This window comes from Pseudophryne corroboree, chromosome 6 (genome assembly GCF_028390025.1).
Source record: "Pseudophryne corroboree isolate aPseCor3 chromosome 6, aPseCor3.hap2, whole genome shotgun sequence".
In the NCBI taxonomy this organism is placed as follows: domain Eukaryota; kingdom Metazoa; phylum Chordata; class Amphibia; order Anura; family Myobatrachidae; genus Pseudophryne; species Pseudophryne corroboree.
Genome location: NC_086449.1, coordinates 725,520,491 through 725,544,539, shown reverse-complemented (window position 1 = coordinate 725,544,539; position 24,049 = coordinate 725,520,491). Strand labels below are relative to the sequence as shown.

Genomic DNA, 24,049 nt, shown 5'->3' with positions numbered 1-24,049 from the left:
ACATTGTTTTATTGTGAACCTCTAAATATATTTTTATTCATTGTGAGAGGTGTCCTGGAATACTGCAGTGTCCTGTCATTCTTACAGTAAAATAAGCCCTGCTTTTCACCTCTTCTGAAGTCGCAAATGAAAAGTTGCTTAAACTCCCAATGTAGCCATTCTCTGTTGATGTAGAATTACAATGTACTGTGCAATGCAAAAAGTCAGTTGAGCTCATGGCTTTTGATAACTGTAATTTTTCAGTATACAGTATGGTGCACCTTATATTTATTCACTGCTTTTCGCACAGCTTCACTTTCCAGTATGTTTACATATTGGAACTCACAACTGTCGTCTCTGAACAGTTTTTGTTAAACTTTTCAGGTCTTTGTGTTGCTGGCTGCAGGTCAGTTAGCTATAGTCTCTAGGTTGGCTTAATTACAGTGGTCTGCATTCTTTTTTCACAAACAAAATGTATTAATAGATTAACTTCTTAGAGCAGTTTCAATTGTTTCACCCCCGAGGCTGCCACTAGATGGTGCAGAACAGAGCAATTGTTGCTCCATTCGGTTGGGAGCAGCTGTAGGGGACACATTTCAGCTCGCAGCCTGCTGAGGACCGAGCTGAAATGTGCGATAAAACGGTTCTTTGGGCTTAAAGAAGGACTAATAAGCACACAAACGCTCCTCTAGCAGGCGACAAGGGAGTACAATTGTTTCAATCAATGTCCATTACGTTTGGGACCATACAAAATAATAAATTGCCATCTATTGTACTTTTCACGTCGCACTCAGCACTTTTTATGTGTCTAAACCTCAGCATGTCTGAGCGAGATTATAAAAACCAGTTAAATTGCGGCCCTCGATCTCCCCATCAGTTTAGAAGGGAGATTGGGCGTACAAAACAATTGAATCGCCTGGTGGCGCCTATACAAGTGGGCGTCTATCGGAGCCATTTAGCTGTTGCTCTGAACAGAAGCACATTAACATTTAAAAAGTCTAAAAACTCTGGATTTAGCTGTGCAAAGTGGCTAAACCCGTCAAAAGTTCTCGTTTGGGCTTCTAATCTTTTCACTTTTTTTTTTCCTCTCGCCTCCAGAGGCTGCGAGAAAAATATCTGCCGAGCCTAATGGGCGTCTGATCTGAGCGGAACAACAGTTGAATAGCTCCAATAGATGCCCAGCAGGGGGTGCGCTGCCCAATTGAATCGCCCCCAATATGCTTAAAGTATGACAAATGCTATCAGAAAAATAAAATTGATATCCTGCTGAAGTAACCTTATTTGATCAGGGTGGTTTATCGATGCAAGGCATTGATTTGATGAGATTTGTATTACTCTTCCACAGAAATATGACAGTGGGCACTGTTGATGACTTTCTTAATGCAGGTTATAGTTATTACAGTCATTGAAAATTCTGTACTATGCTGCATCAAAAATGTATGGGGGATGTTCAATTCATGGGAATTTAGCTACCGGGCTAAGTGCTTTTTCAATCACTTCCCGCGATGGCCACTATTTCCCGCGATAACGGCCGGGGTTATCCACGTTAAGCTGCAGTTCCTGGGTAAAGTGCCAGACATGATGCAGCTTTTGGGGCATGACTAGCTCCAAAGCTGTACTTCATGCAGAGTTTTGCTCACACCCAAGAGGGTGCAAGCGGAAATCCGTTGTAGCTTCAGGGCTAGTTATGGGAAGAATTTGAAGTGTGCCAAGTTTCCGGGAGCTAAATTCCCATGTATGATTTGAGTTGCCTCCTTGTCTAGTATGTCTGTTTAATATTTTGTTTTTTAAAGGAGAGACATTGCTTAACTTTGTAACTTTTTCATTTGTTTCAAGGTTTGGACCACATGGAATCCCTGTAACAGTTCACCCTAAGCGAGAATACAAAAACAAACCGGCGGAACCCATTCAGCTACAGAGCACATCATTCCAGGAAGACGCATCATTGAAAAATGAGAACGAAACTGTCACTATGGATGTTTCCCCCGTCCAGTCCGATGAGCCCTGTGGAGTTCATAACCTGTGGACTTCGAAGCCTCCTCCGCTTTTTCATGAAGGAGCACCATATCCTCCTCCTTTGTTTATCAGGGACACTTATAACCAGTCAATACCTCAACCTCCACCACGTAAAATTAAGAGACTCAAAAAGAAAATATACAGGGAAGAGCCCACTTCGATAATGAACGCTATCAAACTTCGGCCCAGGCAGGTGTTGTGTGATAAATGTAAAAATGTTGTGGCGGATAAGAGGGAGGTCAGGAAGACTGGTAGTGACTCTTTTAAGCTGGAAGAAGGGAAACGGAGGAGGCATGAAAGTGTAACTACTGTGAATAAAAAACTTAAAACTGATCACAAAGTAAATGGCAAAAGCCAGAGCGAAAGTCAGAAACGGAATCCGGTGTCCAAGGTTACAAATCTCAGCCAAGGGCGAGGAAAAGTGGTAAAAATGGCTTCTCAAACAAATTCCCCTAAAGCTCAACTGCACACGAAGAAGGTGCTCCAGAGTAAAAACATGGATCATGCGAAGGCTCGGGAAGTGTTAAAAATGGCCAAAGAAAAGGCACACAAAAAGCAGAAGGATGCATCTTCCTCTAAAAATGCACACGGTAAAGTCCACATCGCAAGGCGCCTTCAGAACACGAGCTCAGGAACCCTCCCACCCAGACTACGCATAAAACCTCAAAGGTACCGCAACGAGGAGAACGACTCTTCGCTCAAGATCGGACTTGAGAGCTTGCGAAGCAGCAAGATGAGTATCAAGCCCCAGACTCGCTACACTGCCACCCGATCAGCAGGTGAGGGCCCCTCAGAAATAAAGACCCCCCCAAATGTCCCAGAAGAGGTCAGCAGTGATATTCAGAACACGAGTGTCTGTATAACGCCTGCCGAGCAGGAGCCGCAGCAAGAGCTGAGCAAGCGAGGCAGCAAAAGCAATATCACAGTTTACATGACCTTAAATCAAAAGAAAGCAGACTCTTCCAGTGCATCAGTGTGTAGTAGTGATAGTACAGATGATTTAAAATCCATCCATTCTGAGTGTAGTTCTACTGAAAACTTTGATTTCCCCCCAGGCAGCATGCATGCACCTTCATCTTCCTCTTCAAAAGAAAAGAAAAAGTTGACCAATTCCTTGAAAATAAAGGTGTTCTCCAAAAATGTTTCTAAATGCATGACCCCTAATGGGAGGACCATATGTGTTGGGGACATTGTTTGGGCAAAAATATATGGCTTTCCCTGGTGGCCTGCCCGTATACTTACCATAACTATCAGTCGAAAAGATAATGGGCTTCTTGTGCGGCAGGAGGCCCGCATATCATGGTTTGGTTCCCCAACAACATCCTTTCTTGCTCTATCACAGCTGTCCCCCTTTTTAGAAAACTTCCAGTCCCGATTTGACAAGAAGAGAAAGGGTCTTTACCGCAAGGCCATTACAGAGGCAGCTAAGGCTGCCAAACAGCTCACTCCAGAGGTGCGGGCCCTCCTGACACAATTTGAAACGTGATCCCTCCCACATATAAGGTAGGCAAGTTTAGAGGTCCTACGTCATAAATATATATATATAATATTTTTTTTTTTTTTGTGTCCTAGCTTAGTCACACCCATAAAGTCTTTTTATCATGTGAACTCGGCTGGAATGAGGCTTTGCCCTTTTTCTTGAAAATCGGCACCGCTTCCTTTTGTGGTAGTCAACATTTTAATTAAGATAATGAAATTATGAAAGTTTAGTATATGTATAAAGAGGGTTTCATTATACAAGTTTTGCAGTTTGTCCACCATAACAAAAAACAAAAAAACAAAAAAAAAAATCCTTTTATATTGGCTATAGCCAATATGTATCAGCCTTACCACTTATGGTAGGAGCCTACCTATTCTCGACTGATTCAGTCCCTGGGGTAAATTCACTAAGCCGTGGCTGTTGCAAACCGCTGCTTCTCGGCGTGTTTATCCCTGCAACTTAAAATGGCATTGATATGAAAAGCTAAACTCGTCATTTAGTTAATTTACCCCCATGTGCTCATTGATTGACTGTGGATCAGTGTGTTAAAAAAATAAATAAAATTAAATTAAAGTGGAATGTACATCCAGAGAAAAATCTTAGGTGTATTTTTTTTTTTTTTTTTTGGTCTTAAATTGGTTTCTGCCACAGAAGTCTAGATCAAAACCAAGACTGACGTGGTCGGCTTTATGTGTTCTATAAAAACACAAACAAAAAAACAAACCTGACTTCTGGCTCTCCTGTTTTTTGGTATGTTCCGTTTAAGACCCGTTAATTGTTAGACATCAAAATGTTACATTATTTTTTGGCTGTACCGTTATCATGCCCATAATTATTATTATTATTTTTTTTTTTTCCAGTATGTTTTTCATTATAAGGTATCTGTTTGCAGGTCAGAAAATATGAAGCAAATGTCATTATGTATTGCTCTGAAATGTACAAAATGTGTAAATAAAATCCACTAAATCTGAATCTGTTGTGTGTTACTGAGAGAATACCAGAGCATCCACTTATTAAAGCTGCACTTAATTGAAATCTTATGTTCCTCCACATTGGTTAATCTAAATATACTTCAACAGAACATGCACCTTGAAAGCAGGGTGTGTTACACAGCTATATTTTGGATTAGCAGAAACCTGTAATTAAATCCTGCTGTATAGAATGGAAACCACTCATTAAAACATAATTGGGTTTATTTTGATACTCCACTACAGCTGCCACAGATTGTATGCAGTTACCACCGTTAGGGCCCACACCTCAAGGCGGATCATTTACTTACATATACAGACGGATTAACTACTGTATGTTTCCTATAAACAGTAATGTTGCAAGCTTGGATTTAGTTAACTAAGAAAGGTTACATAGATACGATCACCAGTTTTTGTACCCATAAATTATAGCAAAAAAGAGTGAAAACATTTTTTAAAGGCTATTCATGTCGACACCCCTTTATTTAACTACAGTTGACAAGATCTAAAGGTGGGTACACACTATTAGATATATCTGCAGATCAATTGATCTGCAGATATATCTATGTACGGATCGGGCAGTGTGCTGTGCATACACACTGCCCAATCCGTCGGGGGACTGACGTCATGAACTGGGCGGGCGCGCGCGCCCGCCCTGTTCACCTGTCAATCACCGCCGGCCGCCGCAGCATGTGTACGGGCGGTCGGCCGACCGCCCCGTACACACACAGCGACGCGCCAATATATCGTTAGATATATTGGCTGTCGGCTGTGCTGCGCGGCCGACGCGATACGTCTGTGAACGACTGAGTTCACAGACGTATCGCCCGTACACACTGGCCGACGGTCCCGCGATGTATCGGCCGTTCAAGAGAACGGCCGATACATCGACCAGTGTGTACGGGCCTTAAGACTCTATCTGCCTTGTACTTCATCTGTCTTTTCTGTTTGTCCGTATTCTAGCTTGGCTATATCTTGAAAACCAGATATTTGTCAGACCTCCCTCTTTTCCTTCCTATATCAGAGTTTAGGATTAACCAGGGGTTAACACACTGGATGTCTGAGCTGTGGAATTGCAAACTTAAATACGCTGCTACATTTTACGAGAGCACCCGTTCAATCATGTTAGTCCTTTTTCTGACTAATATTAACCTGAGCTTGGTGAGTTAAGCAAATGCTAGTTTTCTATCCGTATACTAAGCCAAAACTAATTCAATACAGAGCAAGTATGTGCCAGTTTCAGATGATGATTCCTCCAGAATAAAGTGGAACTAATCAAATATATCCTGAATAGGCAGAATGGTCCTGGGTACGCGGTAAGTGGTGTACCCATTGGGCCCTGGTTGTCGGTGATTACAGGGAAGTGCAATGGTTCCTGGCCGTCTGATTGTTATACACAGAGCTCTACATGAATGCTATGTATAGCTCCGGAGGAAAGTGTGGACTTCCCCACTGATAATGGGAAATCCTGTAAAGTAAGGTTGGTGATGTCAGCAGGGATTTCCATGTGGGTGGTAAATTCTATGCTTGTCAGCACTAATAGCTCCATTGGATATAAGACAGTGCTGGCAAAAGGGGTCACCCAAATAGGGTCCTTTTTTGATTAAGGAAATAAAAAAAAAAATCTCAATTTTTTTAAATATATATTTTTATTTTTTCTTTCCCCTCCTTTTCTGGCCATATCTCCATTGTAACTTAGTTAACACACACACTAATTTCTTAGTCACAAGGTCTAACCCACTCCGCCATTACAGTCCAGGTTTTAATGGGTGTAGTATGGTATCCCGACCGCTGGCATACCGACAGCTGGGCGAGCGCAAATGAGCCCCTTGCGGGCTCGCCACGCTATATATTCTTCCTCCAGGGGGGTTGTGGACCCCCAAGAGGGAGAAAACTTGTCGGTATGCCGGGTGTCGGAATTCCGGTGCCTATATACTGTGCGCCGGGATCCCAACAGCCGGCAACCAATACCACCCGTTTAAGGATATCCATACTTGTGTCCAGATGGTTAAATCAAATGAACTTCGGTACTATTTAAGTAACCTGTGTTCAAACATGGATAGCTTTAAAATCTGGAGTGTTATGGCGGAGTTTGAGAAAATCTGGCCTAACCTATAAATGTTTGGGGTAACTTCTTAGGGTTTTGCTAATTGTTAACAGTCAAGGAAATGTACCTGTTTTCACCAGTATAATGTATTCAAAATACAAACATAGTAAATCCTTATTGGTCCCTGATAAAACAGTTCACATTTTCTAGGATACACAGGTTACTTAGCTGAGCAAATGGGGAAAAATGTAGGAATGTTTTGGCCATAAATGTATCAACTCCCCCCTTCCCCGCTCAAGAAGGTTAAATAATATACATTTTGTATTTAATCCTAGATTACTTTGTGGTGTAATCTGTGCTATTGTATTGGGTATACAGACTAGAAAGGGTATCTCCCACTTCTGCGTACATACATTTATATGCTTCAACTGGTCATTCTCCCCTTTCAAGATGAGACCTGGATTTTGTGGTCACAAAACAAAGTACATGTTTTGTTTTTATGGGAGGTGGAGGTTCTAGGTAATCCTCCATTTTTATTTTTATTTTATTTTTATTTTTTTAAATTTTCATTTTACAGACCTGAGCTATAGGGAAAAGTAAAATAAATATGCTTCCCAAAGGCTACTTTTACATATATAGAACAATCAAAGAAATGTATTGTAATCTCCAGAATATATGGATACCAGATATGCTTATTCAAGGTCTTTGGGGTCGATTCAATTAAACTCTGTGAATAGTGCTGGGAAGGAGGTCCCAGACCTATTCAATTCAACATGCTTCTATGGCTGACCAGAGGATTTCTTCTTCCTGGGGAGCAAGCAAGAATCCAACTACACTACAGCCGCAATGCTATTTTCTGCCATTAGCGGGCGCAAACAGCATTGTGGCAGGCACTTAAGTCAGAGAATGCCCGTTCTCGCGACTAAACACCCGGTTTAAGGCGCGAGTATCGGCATTCTCCAACATAACATTTCTCATTTGAATAGCTCTGGGACCTCCTTCCCAGCACTATTAACATCACACTTACAGTAATTGAATCGACCCCCTTATTGGCTATAGGGAAGAATCAGCCCATTACTCCTGTATAGTACAGACTAAACTTGCATTTGAGCACAAATTGCATTGCTTGATATAGCCCAACATGCACAGCACATTTTATTTCAGGCCAATAATAAAATGGAAATATTTTGAGAATCGTTGTCATCCTGAATAAATCTAGGGATGGAAAAAAAATACAAACATTGGGGTCGATTCAATTCAGCAACAGTTGAATAGCGCAGGGAATTAGCTCCCGGCGCTATTCAATACCCCCGGGGGGTGAGAGAAGAAAACCGACAAAAGAGCTGCCGCGCGAGGCTGATTCTGTCGGGAATCGGCATCGCCGCGGGTAGTTAAGTCTGAGAATGCCCTTTCTCCTGACAAAACAACCTGTTAAGTCGGCGAGAACGGGCCATTGTCGACTTAACTGGAGCTGAATTGAATAGCGTCGGGAGCTAATTCCTGGCGCTATTCAACTGTTGCTGAATTGAATCGACCCCATTATAAATTGACGGCAGATAAGAACCACTTGGGCCATCAAGTCTGTCCTAAACACATACATGCTCATACGCACTAGGGTTAACCAGTTAACCTACATGTGTATATTTTTTGGATTGTGTGAGGAGCCCCACACATGCACCGGGAGAATATACATACGCCGCACAGTAGGGACTGTGGTGGGAATCGATCCCAGGACCTCAGTGCTGTGAGGCATTAATGCTAACCAATACACCATCTGTAGTGTGTGTGTATATACTCGCTATTACTTTGTGCAACACCTAATTAAACTTGTTATTCTTACAATGGGAATCAGGGACCATTTGTTGTGATTATTCTGTGGGGGAATTGATCTTTCCACTATGGCTGTGGTAGAATACGGTAGCAGGACATAGCTAATTGTCCTGCACACACCGATGCAAGGGAAAATTGCTGATATTGGTGGCTGCAAACAGTTGTAGTTGGTCTGTTCCCCATAGTAGTAGGGTTCTTAAATAAATTAACATATATTACACACACAGAAATCCTATTGGGCAATCAATTGTTAATGATGCACATACATATACCGTATCACACATCTGGCTTTTAAGAAGCAGTATTAATTGAAATCTAAGATTTACAATAGATTACTGACTATGTCCTCATATCATTTTTTAAATGGAAGGCAATTGGATTTTAACACACATCATCTTTGTTATATTGAGGTTCAAATGTAGAACAGTAAAAAAGAAAATACAAGTTTAAGGTATGTAAACGTGTGTGTGTGTGTGTATATATATATATATATGTGTAGAGAGATATATAATATAGTATATACATATGTGTGTCATCATCTCAGTAGGGCAACCAAAAGTGAGTGATTTTGGATAAGGGATACTCAACCTGACATATATATTATATATTATGTGTAGAGAGATATATAATATAGTATATACATATGTGTGTCATCATCTCAGTAGGGCAACCAAAAGTGAGTGATTTTGGATAAGGGATACTCAACCTGTATATATGTCATCTCAGTAGGAGACCCATAAATGTGGTATTTTTAATTTTGGAAAAGAGATACTCAACATGCATACGTGTATATATGTGTGTGTGTGTGTGTGTGTATGTATGTGTGTATATATATATATATATATATATATATATATATAAAAGAGAGATATAGTTACCAGCCCATCAAAATGACTGAACAACATAACAGTAGTGTCAGCGCCGACTGCTGTGTGCGCCTGAACAGAGCCACACTTGATGGTCTGTCGGGCGCCATCTAGTCGCCGTGGACACACAAAACAGGTGAGGACAAGCGTTAGCCCAATTATTATACAGGATATATACATATTTTCTTGCACTAAAAATATTCAAGAAACAGACCTTTGCATAGAGAATGTATTTATTAATTTGTGTTTTGGATGACGCTAGGATTCCTTGGATATCACAATTATATTCCTACATTCAAGCAAACATTTCATGTCCCTAAATTCTCACTAGTTTTTGTCACCATGAATCTCCTTGTTTTCATGAATTCTTTCCTGCAAACAGAAACTGCAATTTAAGATTTCATAAAAATATAACTTATTTTATTTACTTGAGGAAAATGGTTATAATATAAAAAAAGTTAATAAAATGATTGTGTTTTGGATTATTATTTTCATTTAGGTGTGCCATTTTGTTGAGCATTTTCGAATTCCAGTGTCATTTGTCACTTATTTATTTAAACTTTTTATGAATATGACCGTGTTATCTGCCATACGTAGTTCTGAAAAGACTCCAAGGTGATTAGATGGTGTGTATACAGTGGAAATGATACTGATTTGTATAGGTATATTTTCTTTCTTAAATCTAATGCAAGTTACATTTTAGTGGTAGCATCATGGTGTGTGAGGTGGGAGGGGGACAGATTAAAAGAAGGTGTTTTTAGCATTGCAAGCTGTCAAAACATTATATCCTGTGTATACATTATATATAATCTAATTGCATTTTCTAGTCTGCAGGTAACAATATGCCAAAGCATCATAAAATCTATGATGAAAGTGATGACGCATATAAATTATTTCTTTTTGAGCTTTTTTCTTTTCTTCCATCATATGTCCAGTTTTAAAGAAACAAACCCATGCCACTTTAAAAAAAAAAAAAAAAAAAAAACTCAGAGATCGTCCGGCATTTGAATATCGCCCTGCAATCTCCCGTCACTTTAGACGGGAGATCAGGGGTGTGATAACATTTTAATTCACCCCATAATATTTGATTCTGTTTTAACCAACAGTTTAAATACAACTTAAAGACAAAAAATATGTAAAACACATATATTTAAAACATTATTAAAAGGAAATGTCTTGTTTTTGTATTCCTCCAAACCATATATTAAATGGATTTCAAAGATCTGTACCTTTCTTTTTAATAACAAAACTGTGGAATTGTGCACGTTCCCGTTTTGTCTTCTCTCCCAATCATTGCAAGTGAATGACAAAGGGCACCCCTTCAGCCAATTAAGGTTTTCACAGATCCCATAAAGACGCTGCGTCCCCTGATTAGCTCAGTAACTGCTGGATGGATATATATAATGATCAAAAAAATGAAAAGACGAGATGACTAATGTTAATTATGCATTGCTTGGGTTCTGGTAGTTTGTCATTTTTGTATATTAAAAATAATATAACTTCACTCACCTATAGAACACATTTTACATTCTATGATATAGTGCACAGGTTCTCAAACTCGGTCCTCAGGACCCCACACAGTGCATGTTTTGCAGGTCTCCTCACAAAATCAAAAGTGAAATAATTAGCTCCACCTGTGGACCTTTTAAAATGTGTCTGTGAGTAATTAATACACCTGTGCACTTGCTGGGTTACCTGCAAAACATGCACTGTGTGGGGTCCTGAGGACCGAGTTTGAGAACCCCTGATATAGTGCATAAACAATGGCGATATGCCTTTATTAGAGACTACTACATGGAAGCTGGGAACTGGAGAGTAACTATAGGGAACAACAGTGGTGACAGATCAGAGGCCATAGAGAATCTGGGATCAATGCTGTATATAAGCACTATCAGCAGTGGCCTGATTGTGGGTCCCAGCCGCAGCCGCCCACAAGCCGATACCGAAGATGTGTTCCATGATCTGATGTACCTAGGAGAAGGAGAAGTAGGTGTGGGATTATTGCCTAACTGCTGGTGCATGGAATGATATGTTCCATCACATTATAACTTAGTTCACACACCCTTGTATGCATTATATTGGAATAGCACCACTGGATGATGTACTGGCATCAGATTAATAGAATGCAATTTGTATATCGGTAAAACAAATGACTGTTCCCACCAGCACATTTTCTAAAAATCTATTGCCATGCCATGCTAGTCTGTGCCCACAGCGGTGACACTGCCCAGGGTGCAAGGCTGAAGGGGTGGCACATTTTGCTGTACAGTGGCACCTGTATTATGCTTGCACGGTGCCTGGATCGGCAGGTTGCAGATCCATCCTCTTAGTCCCAGCTGTGGCACGGCCCTCTTGTGATGTCCTCATGAGGGAGAGTGGGAGGGGGGTTGTACGACTGGTCCAGGGCTTATTATCACTCTGCTCTGGCTTTGTGAGTAGAAGATATCTTCATCTATTAGCACACAACTATGGGGGTAATTCCAAGTTGATCCAGCAGGAATTTTGTTAGCAGTTGGGCAAAACCATGTGCACTGCAGGGGAGGCAGATATAACGTGCAGAAAGAGTTAGATTTGGGTGGGTTATTTTGTTTCTGTGCAGGGTAAATACTGGCTGCTTTATTTTTACACTGCAAATTAGATTGCAGATTGAACACACCACACCCAAATCTATCTCTCTCTGCATATGTTAAATCTGCCTTCCCTGCAGTGCACATGGTTTTGCCCAACTGCTAACAAAGTTCCTGCTGCGATCAACTTGGAATTACCCCCTATGTGTTTCATTAAGGTTTACCAGTGCCCCAAAAAGTCCCTAGCAGGCAGCATAGGTCGCACAAAGTCCACAGTAAGCAGGATATATTGTAACTATGGGGGTAATTCTGAGTTGATCGCAGCAGGAACTTCGTTAGCAGTTGGGCAAAACCATGTGCACTGCAGGGGAGGCAGATTTAACATGTGCAGAAAGAGTTAGATTTGGATGGGGTGTGTTCAATCTGCAATCTAAATTGCAGTGTAAAAATAAAGCAGCCAGTATTTACCCTGCACAGAAACAAAATAACCCACCCAAATCTAACTCTCGGCACATGTTTTCTCATACGTCCTAGAGGATGCTGGGGACTCCAAAAGGACCATGGGGTATAGATGGATCCGCAGGAGCCTGGGCACACTATAAAGACTTAAACTGGGTGTGAACTGGCTCCTCCCTCTATGCCCCTCCTCCAGATCTCAGTTAGACTTTGTGCCCAGGAGTGATGGGTCACACACTAGGGGAGCTCTCCTGAGTTTCTCTAAAGACTTTATTGTTAGGTTTTTTATTTTCAGGCAGACCTGCTGGCTACAGGCTCCCTGCATCGTGGGAGTGAGGGGAGAGAAGCAGAACCCACTTCTTCTTAGTTTAAAGGCTCTGCTTCTCGGCTACTGGACACCATTGGCTCCAGAGGGTTCGGTCACTTGGTGCGCCTAGCTGCTTGTTCCCAGAGCCACGCCGTCAATCCCCTCACAAAAGCCAGAAGAAAGAAGCCGGGTGAGTATTGGAAGAAAAGAAGACTTCAGTGACGGCAGAAGACTTCAGTAACGGAGGTAACAGCAGCAGTAGGGCAGCGCTCCATGCTCCCACACACCAACGTCTCTGGCAGGGTGCAGGGCACTGGGGGGGGGAGCGCCCTGGGGGCATGTTGCTGACGGTCTATAAGGCTGGCGGGGGACATATTACGGTGCCTGGGCACAGCGTATGTTCACCCCGCCAGCGTGTCGCAGGGGGGAGAGACAGCGGTAGCGCTGCGCTCCCGGCTCCCGCACTTTCCATCACCTGCAGGGCGCTGGGGGGGGGAGCACCCTGGGCAGCATATAATAAAATCAGTAATATCACTGGCGGGGGGACATACTTCGGTGCCCACCTCGCCAGTGCGCCGTGAACGGGAGGGAGCAGCAGCGCTGCGCTCCCGGCTCCCGCACTCTGCAGGGTGCTGGGGGGGGAGCGCCCTGGGTAACATTTAATAAATGTAATCACTGACGGGGGGGGGGGGGGGATGCTTCGGCGCCCGCCCCGCCAGTGCGCCGCGATCGGGAGGGGGAGGCAGCGGTTGCGCTGCGCTCTCTGTTCCCGCTCCCCGTCGGCCTCCAGGGTGCAGGGCGCTGGGTGGGAGCGCCCTGTCCGGCATTGATAAAAGGATCCCGGGCTGGGGAACATACCCGGACACCGGGTGTTTTCGCCCCGCCGGGAGACCGCAGCGTGCAGTCCATAGCTCCCACACACCAACGGCTTCCGTGGGTGCAGGGTGCAGGAGGGGCGCCCTGGGCTGCGTTGGGACAAAAAGTAAGTTATACAGGGGGTTACCCCCTGTATATAGGGTCCCCAGCTAGTTTTAGGGGGTTATATATTTATATTTAATTGAGCGGGCTTAAGCGCGCCGGGAGTGGGCGGAGCTTAGCCCTCACAGAGGAGTCAGCGCCATTTTCCTCAGGTCCCCACCAGGATTTACTGTATAGTTAGAAGGAGGGGGGGCACAGAGTGTTTAATGCTATATGGGTGTCATATAGCATTATGTTTAATAATGGACGCATAATCCTTGTTGTGATACATAAACTCACTGTTTCCCTGTGTTTTTACCCACTATCGGTTAGTCGACATATGTCGACAGGTGTTAGGGCTTTGTCACAAGCTGCTGTGGGGATAACTGTCGGCTTTGCCGACGCTTGGCGGTACTTGATAAAAAAAGAAAAAGAAATTTCTCTCTTGGAAAGTGGTCATGCTATTGGCTTTGGCGTCCGTAAGGTGGGTGTCGGACGTGGTGGGTTTGTCTCACAAGAGCCTTGTTTGATCTTCCAGGTAGACAGAGAGGACTTGTGAACTCGGATTGTAGTTCTACCAAAGAGTGGTTTCTGGGTTTCGCAGAAAACAGTCTATTTTTGATGCCGGTGGTTCCTTCGTCATTGGCTGATTCAAAGTCTTTCAGTGTTACCGGGGATTTGAATATTTCTCTAACGTCCTAGTGGATGCTGGGGACTCCGTAAGGACCATGGGGAATAAACGGGCTCCGCAGGAGACAGGGCACTTTAAGAAAGAATTTGGATACTGGTGTGCTCTGGCTCCTCCCTCTATGTCCCTCCTCCAGACCTCAGTTTGAATCTGTGCCCGGACGAGCTGGGTGCTACTTAGTGAGCTCTCCTGAGCTTGCTATAAGAAAGTATTTTGTTAGGTTTTTTTTATTTTCAGAGAGATCTGCTGACAACAGACTCTCTGCAGCGTGGTACTGAGGGGAGAGAAGCAGCCCTACTCACTGAAGATAGGTCCTGCTTCTTAGGCTACTGGACACCATTAGCTCCACAGGGATCGTACACAGGATCTAACCCTTTGTCGTCCGATCCCGGAGCCGCGCCGCCGTCCCCCTCGCAGAGCCGGAAGACAGAAGCCGGTGACAGAAGCAAGAAGACTTCAAAATCGGCGGCAGAAGAATCCAGTCTTCAAACTGAGGTAGCGCACAGCACTGCTGCTGTGCGCCATTGCTCCCACATTAAACCCACATACTCCGGTCACTGTAGGGTGCAGGGAGCAGGGGGGGGGGGGGGGGGGGCGCCATGGGCAGCAATTAGGAACCTCTTGGCAAAAAGTGAGCATATATACAGTTGGGCACTGTATATATGCATGAGCCCCCGCCATTATTTTACACAGAAACGTGGGACAGAAGCCCGCCGCTGAGGGGGCGGGGCTTCTTCCTCAGCACTCACCAGCGCCATTTTCTCTCCACAGCTCCGCTGAGAGGAAGCTTCCCAGGCTCTCCCCTGCAGAAACACGGTAGAAGAGGGTAAAAAGAGAGGGGGGGGCACATAAATTAGGCGCAAAAGCTTTATATACAGCAGCTACTGGGTTAACACTAAGTTACTGTGTGATTCCTGGGACATATAGCGCTGGGGTGTTTGCTGGCATACTCTCTCTCTGTCTCTCCAAAGGGCCTTGTGGGGGAACTGTCTTCAAAAAGAGCATCCCCTGTATGTGTGTGGTGTGTCGGTACGCTTGTGTCGACATGTTTGACGAGGAAGGCTATGTGGAAGCAGAGCGGGAGCAAATGAATGTGGGGTCGCCGCCGACGGTGCCGACACCTGATTGAATGGATATGTGGAAGGTTTTAAATGATAATGTTAATTCCTTGCATAAAAGGTTGGATAAAGCTGAAACCTTAGGACAGTCGGGGTCTCAGCCCATGCCTGATCCTATGTCGCAGAGGCCGTCAGGGTCTCAGAAGCGCCCACTATCCCAAATTGTTGACACAGATATCGACACGGATTCTGACTCCAGTGTCAATGGCGATGATGCAAAGTTACAGCCTAAATTGGCTAAAGCCATCCCTTATATGATTATAGCAATAAAGGATGTGTTGCACATCACAGAGGAAACCCCAGTCCCTGACAAGAGGGTTCATATGTATGGGGAGAAAAGGCAGGAGGTGACCTTTCCCCCTTCACATGAGCTAAATGAGTTATGTGAAACGGCTTGGGAATCTCCAGATAAAAAACTGCAGATTTCCAAGAGGATGCTTATGGCGTATCCCTTCCCGCCAACGGACAGGTTACGCTGGGAATCCTCCCCTAGGGTGGACAAAGCTTTAACACGCTTATCCAAGAGGGTAGCCCTGCCGTCACAGGATACGGCCACCCTTAAAGATGCTGCGGATAGAAAGCAGGAGAGTACCCTGAAGTCCATTTATACACATTCAGGTACCTTACTAAGGCCGGCAATTGCGTTGGCCTGGGTGTGTAGTGCTGTAGCAGCATGGACGGATACCTTATCAGAGGAACTTGATACCTTAGACAAGGATACTATAGTAATGACCCTGGGGCATATAAAGACGCTGTCCTATATATGAGAGATGCTCAAAGAGACATTAGCCTTCTGGGCTCTAGAAGAAATGCAATGTCGATTTCTGCAAGAAAGGGTCCAGTGGACTCGGCAATGGACAGGCGATGCCGACTCAAAGAGGCACATGGAGGTTTTACCTTACAAGGGTGAGGAGTTGTTTGGGGACGGTCTGTCGGACCTGGTCTCCACAGTGTCACAACTGAGGGCCTGAGCTGACGGGAGGCAGCCTCAGTTGTAGGGGCTGAGGTGTAATGGAACCTGGCAGGTTGTATCAGACCCCTAGACATATAGAAGAATTGCCCGAAGGCGTGATCACGACAACCAGGAATAAAAGTCAATGATGTTTATTTATGACAAACTCCATGCATCACAGTAGCAGTAAAAGAACATAAAAATCAGCAGAGAAATAATAATACAGTTCCTGGGTACTACAGGGTGGCAGGGGCCACAGAGCTCTGGTGGTATGAGACAGTTCTTATTATCTGCAAGTTGGAAAGTCCTTACCAGGCTCAACTGTAGCAATGAGGAAAGCCCAGGGTCGTACCAGCTGGTGTTCCAGGGAAAGCTGGACTGCTGTAGATAAAATGCTGCTGTGGGTACTGGTTAGAACCAGACAGGTGTTGGCACGGAGTGGATACTGGCTGGAACCAGTTAAATAGTAAATAAAGCTTGAGAGCGATGCAATATAGATGAAATGTAGAATTTGAGAACGGAGAAATAATAAGACCGGTGGAGAGAGGTAAACTGCAGAAAGGACACCGGCCCTTTAAGAGAAGCTGTACACTGCTGGAAGCTGGGCTGGAAGCAGGTGATTGTTGTAGCTGGAAACAGGTGAGTCCAGAATGGATCGGAGAGTCAGGCTACACCGCAGATGGAATGCTGGTACACCGGCCCTTTAAGAGAAGCTGTACACTGCTGGAAGCTAAGCTGGAAGCAGGTGATTGTTGTAGCTGGAAACTGGTGAGTCCAGAATGGATCGGAGAGTCAGGCTACACCGCAGATGGAATGCTGGTGCGGGTCTCTATAGCAGAAGTCTGGAGACAGGAGCTGGAACCTGGAAGACAATCACAGGAGAGAGACAAACTGGAACTAGGTTTGACAACCAAAGCACTGACGCCTTCCTTGCTCAGGCACAACCTATTTATACCTGCAGCAAGGAAGGCATTGGCTAGGCAATTATGCAAATTAATAATACTGACAACGGATTGGTAGGAATGATCAGCTGACAGAATCCAAGATGGCTGCGCCCATGCAGACACTTGGAGGGAAGTTTGGATTGTAATCCATGTGGTCTGGAAAACAGTAATGGCGGCGCCGGCCACCGGAGACAGGAGACGCCAGGCTGACAGATGCACATCCAACCACGCGGACACAGCGGAGGCCGCGGCTGACGTAATCGCCACTCTGAATGCAGAAGCTCAGGGACGGCGGCGGAGGCCGCGGGAGACGCCATGCCAGATGTATAAGGCGTTACTGTGACTGCGTCCAGAGAGACAGGCGAGGATGCGGGAATGTGCACATCAGGATAACAGATGGGATCCGGTCCTGGAGCGCTGAGCCAGCCTTAGGAGGCATCTGATAGGTAAGAAATGGCGTCCAGATACCCGGATCGTGACACACAGCTACTACGGGAAAGTCAAATTGTTTGCCGTATGTTCCCTCACAACCTAAGAAAGCACCGTATTACCAAATGCAGTCCTTTCGATCACAAAAGAGCAAGAAAGTCCGAGGTGCGTCCTTTCTTGCCAGAGGCAGGGGCAAAGGAAAGAGGCTGCATAACACAGCTAGTTCCCAGGAACAGAAGTCCTCCCCGGCTTCCACTAAATCCACTGCATGACGCTGGGGCTCCTCAGGCGGAGCTAGGCCCGGTGGGGGCGCGTCTCCGAAATTTCAGCTACAAGTGGGTTCACTCCCAGGTGGATCCCTGGGCGATAGAGATTGTGTCTCAGGGATACAAGCTGGAATTCGAAGAGATGCCCCCTCACCGATACCTCAAATCGGCCCTGCCAGCTTCCCCTTTAGAGAGGGAAATAGTGTTAGCTGCAATTCACAAATTGTATCTTCAGCAGGTGGTGGTCAAGGTTCCCCTCCTTCAACAAGGAAAGGGTTATTATTCGACCATGTTTGTGGTACCGAAACCGGACGGTTCGGTCAGACCCATATTGAATTTAAAATCCCTGAACATATACCTGAAAAGGTTCAAGTTCAAGATGGAATCGCTCAGAGCGGTCATCGCAAGCCTGGAAGGGGGGGATTTTATGGTGTCTCTGGACATAAAGGATGCATACCTTCATGTCCCCATTTATCCACCTCATCAGGCGTACCTCAGATTTGTGTTACAGGATTGTCATTACCAATTCCAGACGTTGCCGTTTGGTCTGTCCACGGCACCAAGAATATTTACCAAGGTAATGGCGGAAATGATGGTGCTCCTGCGAAAGGAAGGGGTCACAATTATCCCATACTTGGACGATCTCCTCATAAAGGCGAGGTCCAGAGAGCAGTTGCTGATCAGCGTAGCACGCTCTCGGGAAGTGTTACAACAGCACAGCTGGATTCTAAATATTCCAAAGTTGCAGTTGATTCCTACGACTCGTCTGCCCTTCCTGGGCATGATTCTGGACACAGGCCAGAAGAGGGTTTATCTCCCGATGGAGAAGGCTCAGGAGCTCATGACACTGGTCAGAGACCTATTAAAACCAAAACAGGTGTCAGTGCATCACTGCACGCGAGTCCTGGGAAAGATGGTGGCAGCATACGAGGCCATTCCCTTCGGCAGGTTCCATGCGAGGACCTTTCAATGGGATCTGTTGGACAAGTGGTCCGGATCACATCTACAGATGCATCGGCTGATCACCCTATCCCCCAGGGCCAGGGTGTCTCTTCTGTGGTGGCTGCAGAGTGCTCACCTTCTCGAGGGCCGCAGATTCGGCATTCAGGACTGGGTCCTGGTGACCACGGATGCAAGCCTCCGAGGGTGGGGGGCAGTCACACAGGGAAGAAATTTCCAAGGTCTGTGGTCAAGTCAGGAGACTTGCCTTCACATCAACATCCTGGAACTAAGGGCCATATACAACTAAGTCAAGCGGAGACCCTGCTTCGCGACCAATTGGTGCTGATTCAGTCAGACAACATCACCGCAGTGGCTCATGTAAACCGCCAAGGCGGCACAAGAAGCAGGGTGGCGATGGCGGAAGCCACCAGAATTCTACGCTGGGCGGAGAATCACGTAAGAGCACTGTCAGCAGTGTTCATTCCGGGAGTGGACAACTGGGAAGCAGACTTCCTCAGCAGGCACGACCTCCACCCGGGAGAGTAGGGACTTCATCAAGAAGTCTTCACGCAGATTGCAAGTCGGTGGGAACTGCCACAGGTGGACATGATGGCATCCCGCCTCAACAAAAAGCTACAGAGGTATTGCGCCAGGTCAAGAGACCCTCAGGCGATAGCTGTAGACGCACTAGTGACACCGTGGGTGTTCCAGTCGATTTATGTATTTCCTCCTCTTTCTCTCATACCCGAGGTGCTGAGAATCATAAGAAAAAGAGGAGTGAGAACAATACTCATTGTTCCGGATTGGCCAAGAAGGACTTGGTATCCAGAGCTGCAAGAAATGCTCACAGAGGACCCATGGCCTCTGCCTCTAAGACATGACCTGTTGCGACAGGGGCCCTGTCTGTTGCAAGACTTACTGCGGCTGCGTTTGACGGCATGGCGGTTGAACGCCGGATCCTAGCAGAAAAAGGCATTCCGGATGAGGTTATTCCTATGCTGATAAAGGCTAGGAAGGACGTGACGGCTAAACATTATCACTGTATATGGCGAAAATATGTTGCTTGGTGTGAGGCCCGGAATGCTCCTACGGAGGAATTCCAGCTGGGCCGTTTCCTTCACTTCCTACAGTCGGGACTGACTTTGGGCCTAAAATTGGGTTCCATAAAGGTCCAGATTTCGGCCCTATCCATTTTCTTTTAAAAAGAACTGGCTTCTCTTCCGGAAGTCCAGACGTTGTAAAGGGAGTGCTGCATATTCAGCCTCCTTTTGTGCCTCCTGTGGCACCTTGGGATCTTAACGTGGTGTTGAGTTTCCTGAAGTCACACTGGTTTGAGCCACTCAAAACCGTGGAGTTAAAATTTCTCACGTGGAAGGTGGTCATGCTATTGGCCTTGGCTTCAGCTAGGCGTGTGTCAGAATTAGCGGCTTTGTCACATAAAAGCCCCTATCTGGTTTTCCATATGGACAGGGCAGAATTGCGGACCCGTCCACAATTTCTGCCAAAAGTGGTGTCATCCTTTCATATGAACCAACCTATTGTGGTGCCTGTGGCTCCTCGTGACTTGGAGGATTCCGAGTTACTAGATGTGGTCAGGGCTTTGAAGGTTTATGTAGCCAGAACGGCTAGAGTCAGGAAAACTGAGTCGTTGTTTATCCTGTATGCACCCAACAAGCTGGGTGCTCCTGCTTCATTGGACGTAACTCTGATATTATCACTATGCTTGTACTAAATATATCACATAAATTGTGTTTCTAACTGATTAACCCATATCTTATTGGGAACATTTACCCTTTGCCTAATTATTTTGAAATGTATATTATATGTGAAGGAGAAATTGGCTAGATATTGAGCGAATCTTTATACATCGGGATTTGCAGTGAATACACTCATGAGAATAAGAATATACCTTATTAATAGTATCATTTAAAACGAAATTTTCCTCTTATCTTCTTTTCATTATTTCGGTGCTCTCTCATCGGCTTAACTCATTTATTGAGATAACGACAGCAGAAGCACACTATTTTCATATTGCACTGACACCTAAAAGGACTCTCTCATCCTCAATTCGATGTCAAAAGACAAGATTGGGGACAGTAGACATCCTGGTTGTCACTGCATATGAAAGCTGTATTTCATAGAAATTATTTCATTCAACAGTTATGTTATATACAGATACAAAAGCAATTTTGTTTCTTTCACTTTTGAGTGTTTCTTCACAAATGCCACACAATTTACTGTGAATATATACAACAGGGTGATACTTCAAGTAAACGTTGTATTTGATACTAATAAAGGGCTTGTAAGTAGTCAGCATTACAGGTATTATATACTGGCTAGGGACCTCTCCCCTGCACTCTCATTAACTTTGCCCTAGATTTGGCAGGTAAAGTTAACAGCAGATACAGGTCTTGGGAGTGGTGCATATGCTCCAGTTGGTTCTCTCATTGGAGATTCGATGCTTTTCAAGCAGATCTCCAAAAGCAGAAACCAGGCATTTAGTCACCTATTCCTCCCCATCTTCCTTCTGACCTTTTTCTTCTCTCCTACTCTCCCTCTCCCATATGTAAAAAATCCTTTACATAAATTTCTTATAAAGTTCAGTTATATATTGGACACATACCATCAATTGACCTTGAACTTTGACCACAGTATGTACTCTGAATAGGTGTACTGTGATGGTTGTTTTCAAGGCTTTTAGACATACTAAGGGAGTATTAAATTATCAACTGGGGACAGTTATATTCATATAAAGAGAAATACGACATATGGAGATAAGCTTAGAGGCCCAGCCAGCTATACCACAAAATATTTTTATAGAATTAATGTTTTATGTTGTATGTTAATGTGAGTCCAATTTCAATAAAAGTTACGTTTAGATTACTAATATGAGTGCCCCATAAAAAGGAGTTGTCTTTCCTTCTTGTACATCAGTCGACTTGTTTTCCACAATTCAAGGGAGCATCAAGGGAGCACCGCCGGGTGTTTGCTAATTTAATAAGTTAAAACTATATTTTCCCCATAGGCAATGGGCAACATTAAATTTAAGAAAAAATTTTTGTATTCCGGTTTTTATATATAACATACCAATAGAGAGGTAGCTCAGTGCGCTATTTCCCCCACAACAAATCCAGTCTTGCTCCTGCTTCAAAGCAAACTATTGCTCGTTGGATCTGTAACTCGATTCAGCAGGCTCATTCTGCGGCTGGATTGCCGCTTCCAAAATCAGTAAAAGCCCACTCCACAAGGAAGGTGGGCTCTTCTTGGGCGGCTGCCCGAGGGGTCTCGGCATTACAGCTTTGCCGAGCGGCTACTTGGTCAGGTTCAAACACTTTTGCAAGGTTCTACAAGTTTGATACCCTGGCTGAGGAGGACCTTGTGTTTGCTCATTCGGTGCTGCAGAGTCATCCGCACTCTCCCACCCGTTTGGGAGCTTTGGTATAATCCCCATGGTCCTTACGGAGTCCCCAGCATCCACTAGCGCGTTAGAGAAAATAAGATTTTACTTACCGGTAAATCTATTTCTCGTAGTCCGTAGTGGATGCTGGGCTCCCGTCCCAAGTGCGGACTTCTTCTGCAATACTTGTATATAGTTATTGCTTAAATAAGGGTTATGTTATGGTTGCATCAGGGTTGATCTGATGCTCCGTTGTTGTTCATACTGTTAACTGGGTATGTTTATCACAAGTTATACAGTGTGATTGGTGTGACTGGTATGAGTCTTGCCCTGGATTCCAAAATCCTTTCCTTGTACTGTCAGCTCTTCCGGGCACAGTTTCTCTAACTGAGGTCTGGAGGAGGGACATAGAGGGAGGAGCCAGAGCACACCAGTATCCAAATTCTTTCTTAAAGTGCCCTGTCTCCTGCGGAGCCCGTCTATTCCCCATGGTCCTTACGGAGTCCCCAGCATCCACTACGGACTACGAGAAATAGATTTACCGGTAAGTAAAATCTTATTTTAGGTTGCCAATTTGGCTCAGTTGGGAGAAATAGAGGCTCTGTTTCTCCGGTATGCTCCCAACATGCTTGGGGCGACTGCAGTATGCTGTCTGTTACACGCTGAATCTGTGATACGATTTGGCATGTTGTTCGATGCTTGGATTGCCGTGACCGAAGTCGGTGGAAGCCCATTCTACTGGAAAGATGGGCTCTTCTTGGGCGGATGCCCGAGGAGTCTAGGCGGTTCAACTTTGCCGAGCGGATTATTGGTCAGGATCAAACGCTTTTGCTATGCTCTACGAGTTTGATACCATGATTGTTGGGGACCTTTTTGTTTGCTCATTCGGTGCTGCAGAGTCGTCCGCACTCTCCCGCCCGTTTTGGAGCTTTGGTATAAACCCCATGGTCCTTTTGGAGTCCCCAGCATCCTCTAGGACGTATGAGAAAATAGGATTTTGGTACCTACCGGTAAATCCTTTTCTCTTAGTCCGTAGAGGATGCTGGGCGCCCGTCCCAGTGCGTACAGTGTCTGCAGTTAGTGTTTTTGGTTACACCCTGGTGGTGTCTTCTCTGTCAGGCGGTTGCTACCGTTTTTCTCTGACGTCCTAGTGGATGCTGGGTACTCCGTAAGGACCATGGGGTATAGACGGGCTCCGCAGGAGACTGGGCACTCTTAAAAGAAAGATTAGGTACTATATCTGGTGTGCACTGGCTCCTCCCTCTATGCCCCTCCTCCAGACCTCAGTTAGTATCTGTGCCCGGCCAGAGCTGGATGCACCCTAGGGGCTCTCCTGAGCTTCCTAGAAAAGAAAGTATTTGTTAGGTTTTTTATTTTCAGTGAGATCTGCTGGCAACAGACTCACTGCTACGTGGGACTGAGGGGAGAGAAGCGAACCTACCTGCTTGCAGCTAGCTTGGGCTTCTAAGGCTACTGGACACCATTAGCTCCAGAGGGATCGAACACAGGCCCAGTCCTCGGTCGTCCGGTCCCGGAGCCGTGCCGCCGTCCCCCTTGCAGAGCCAGAAGAACGAAGAGAAGTTGAAAATCGGCGGCTGAAGACTCCGGTCTTCATTAAGGTAGCGCACAGCACTGCAGCTGTGCGCCATTGCTCCCTTAGCACACCACACACTCCGGTCACTGATGGGTGCAGGGCGCTGGGGGGGGGGGGGCGCCCTGGGCAGCAATTAGATTACCTTACTTGGCGAAAAGCACATAATACAGTCTGATAAACTGTATATGTGCATTAACCCCCGCCATTAAAGTACATAAAAGGACAGAAGCCTGCCGCTGAGGGGGC

General features: G+C 45.2%; 1 protein-coding gene across 2 annotated transcripts in view; it reads left to right on the top strand.

The window, feature by feature from the left end:
• The window catches only part of PWWP2A (PWWP domain containing 2A), a 110,720-nt gene that overhangs the window by 75,484 nt on the left and 11,187 nt on the right, over positions 1 to 24,049 (top strand). Inside the window, exon 2 of one of the 2 annotated variants that reach the window (XM_063928416.1) lies at positions 1,816 to 3,498. In XM_063928416.1, the coding sequence (XP_063784486.1) occupies positions 1,816 to 3,481 (1,666 nt within the window). In that variant the 3' untranslated portion in view covers positions 3,482 to 3,498. Of the gene's footprint in view, positions 1 to 1,815; positions 4,448 to 24,049 lie in introns of those variants that run through there. The other variant, XM_063928415.1, reaches the window with a different exon arrangement.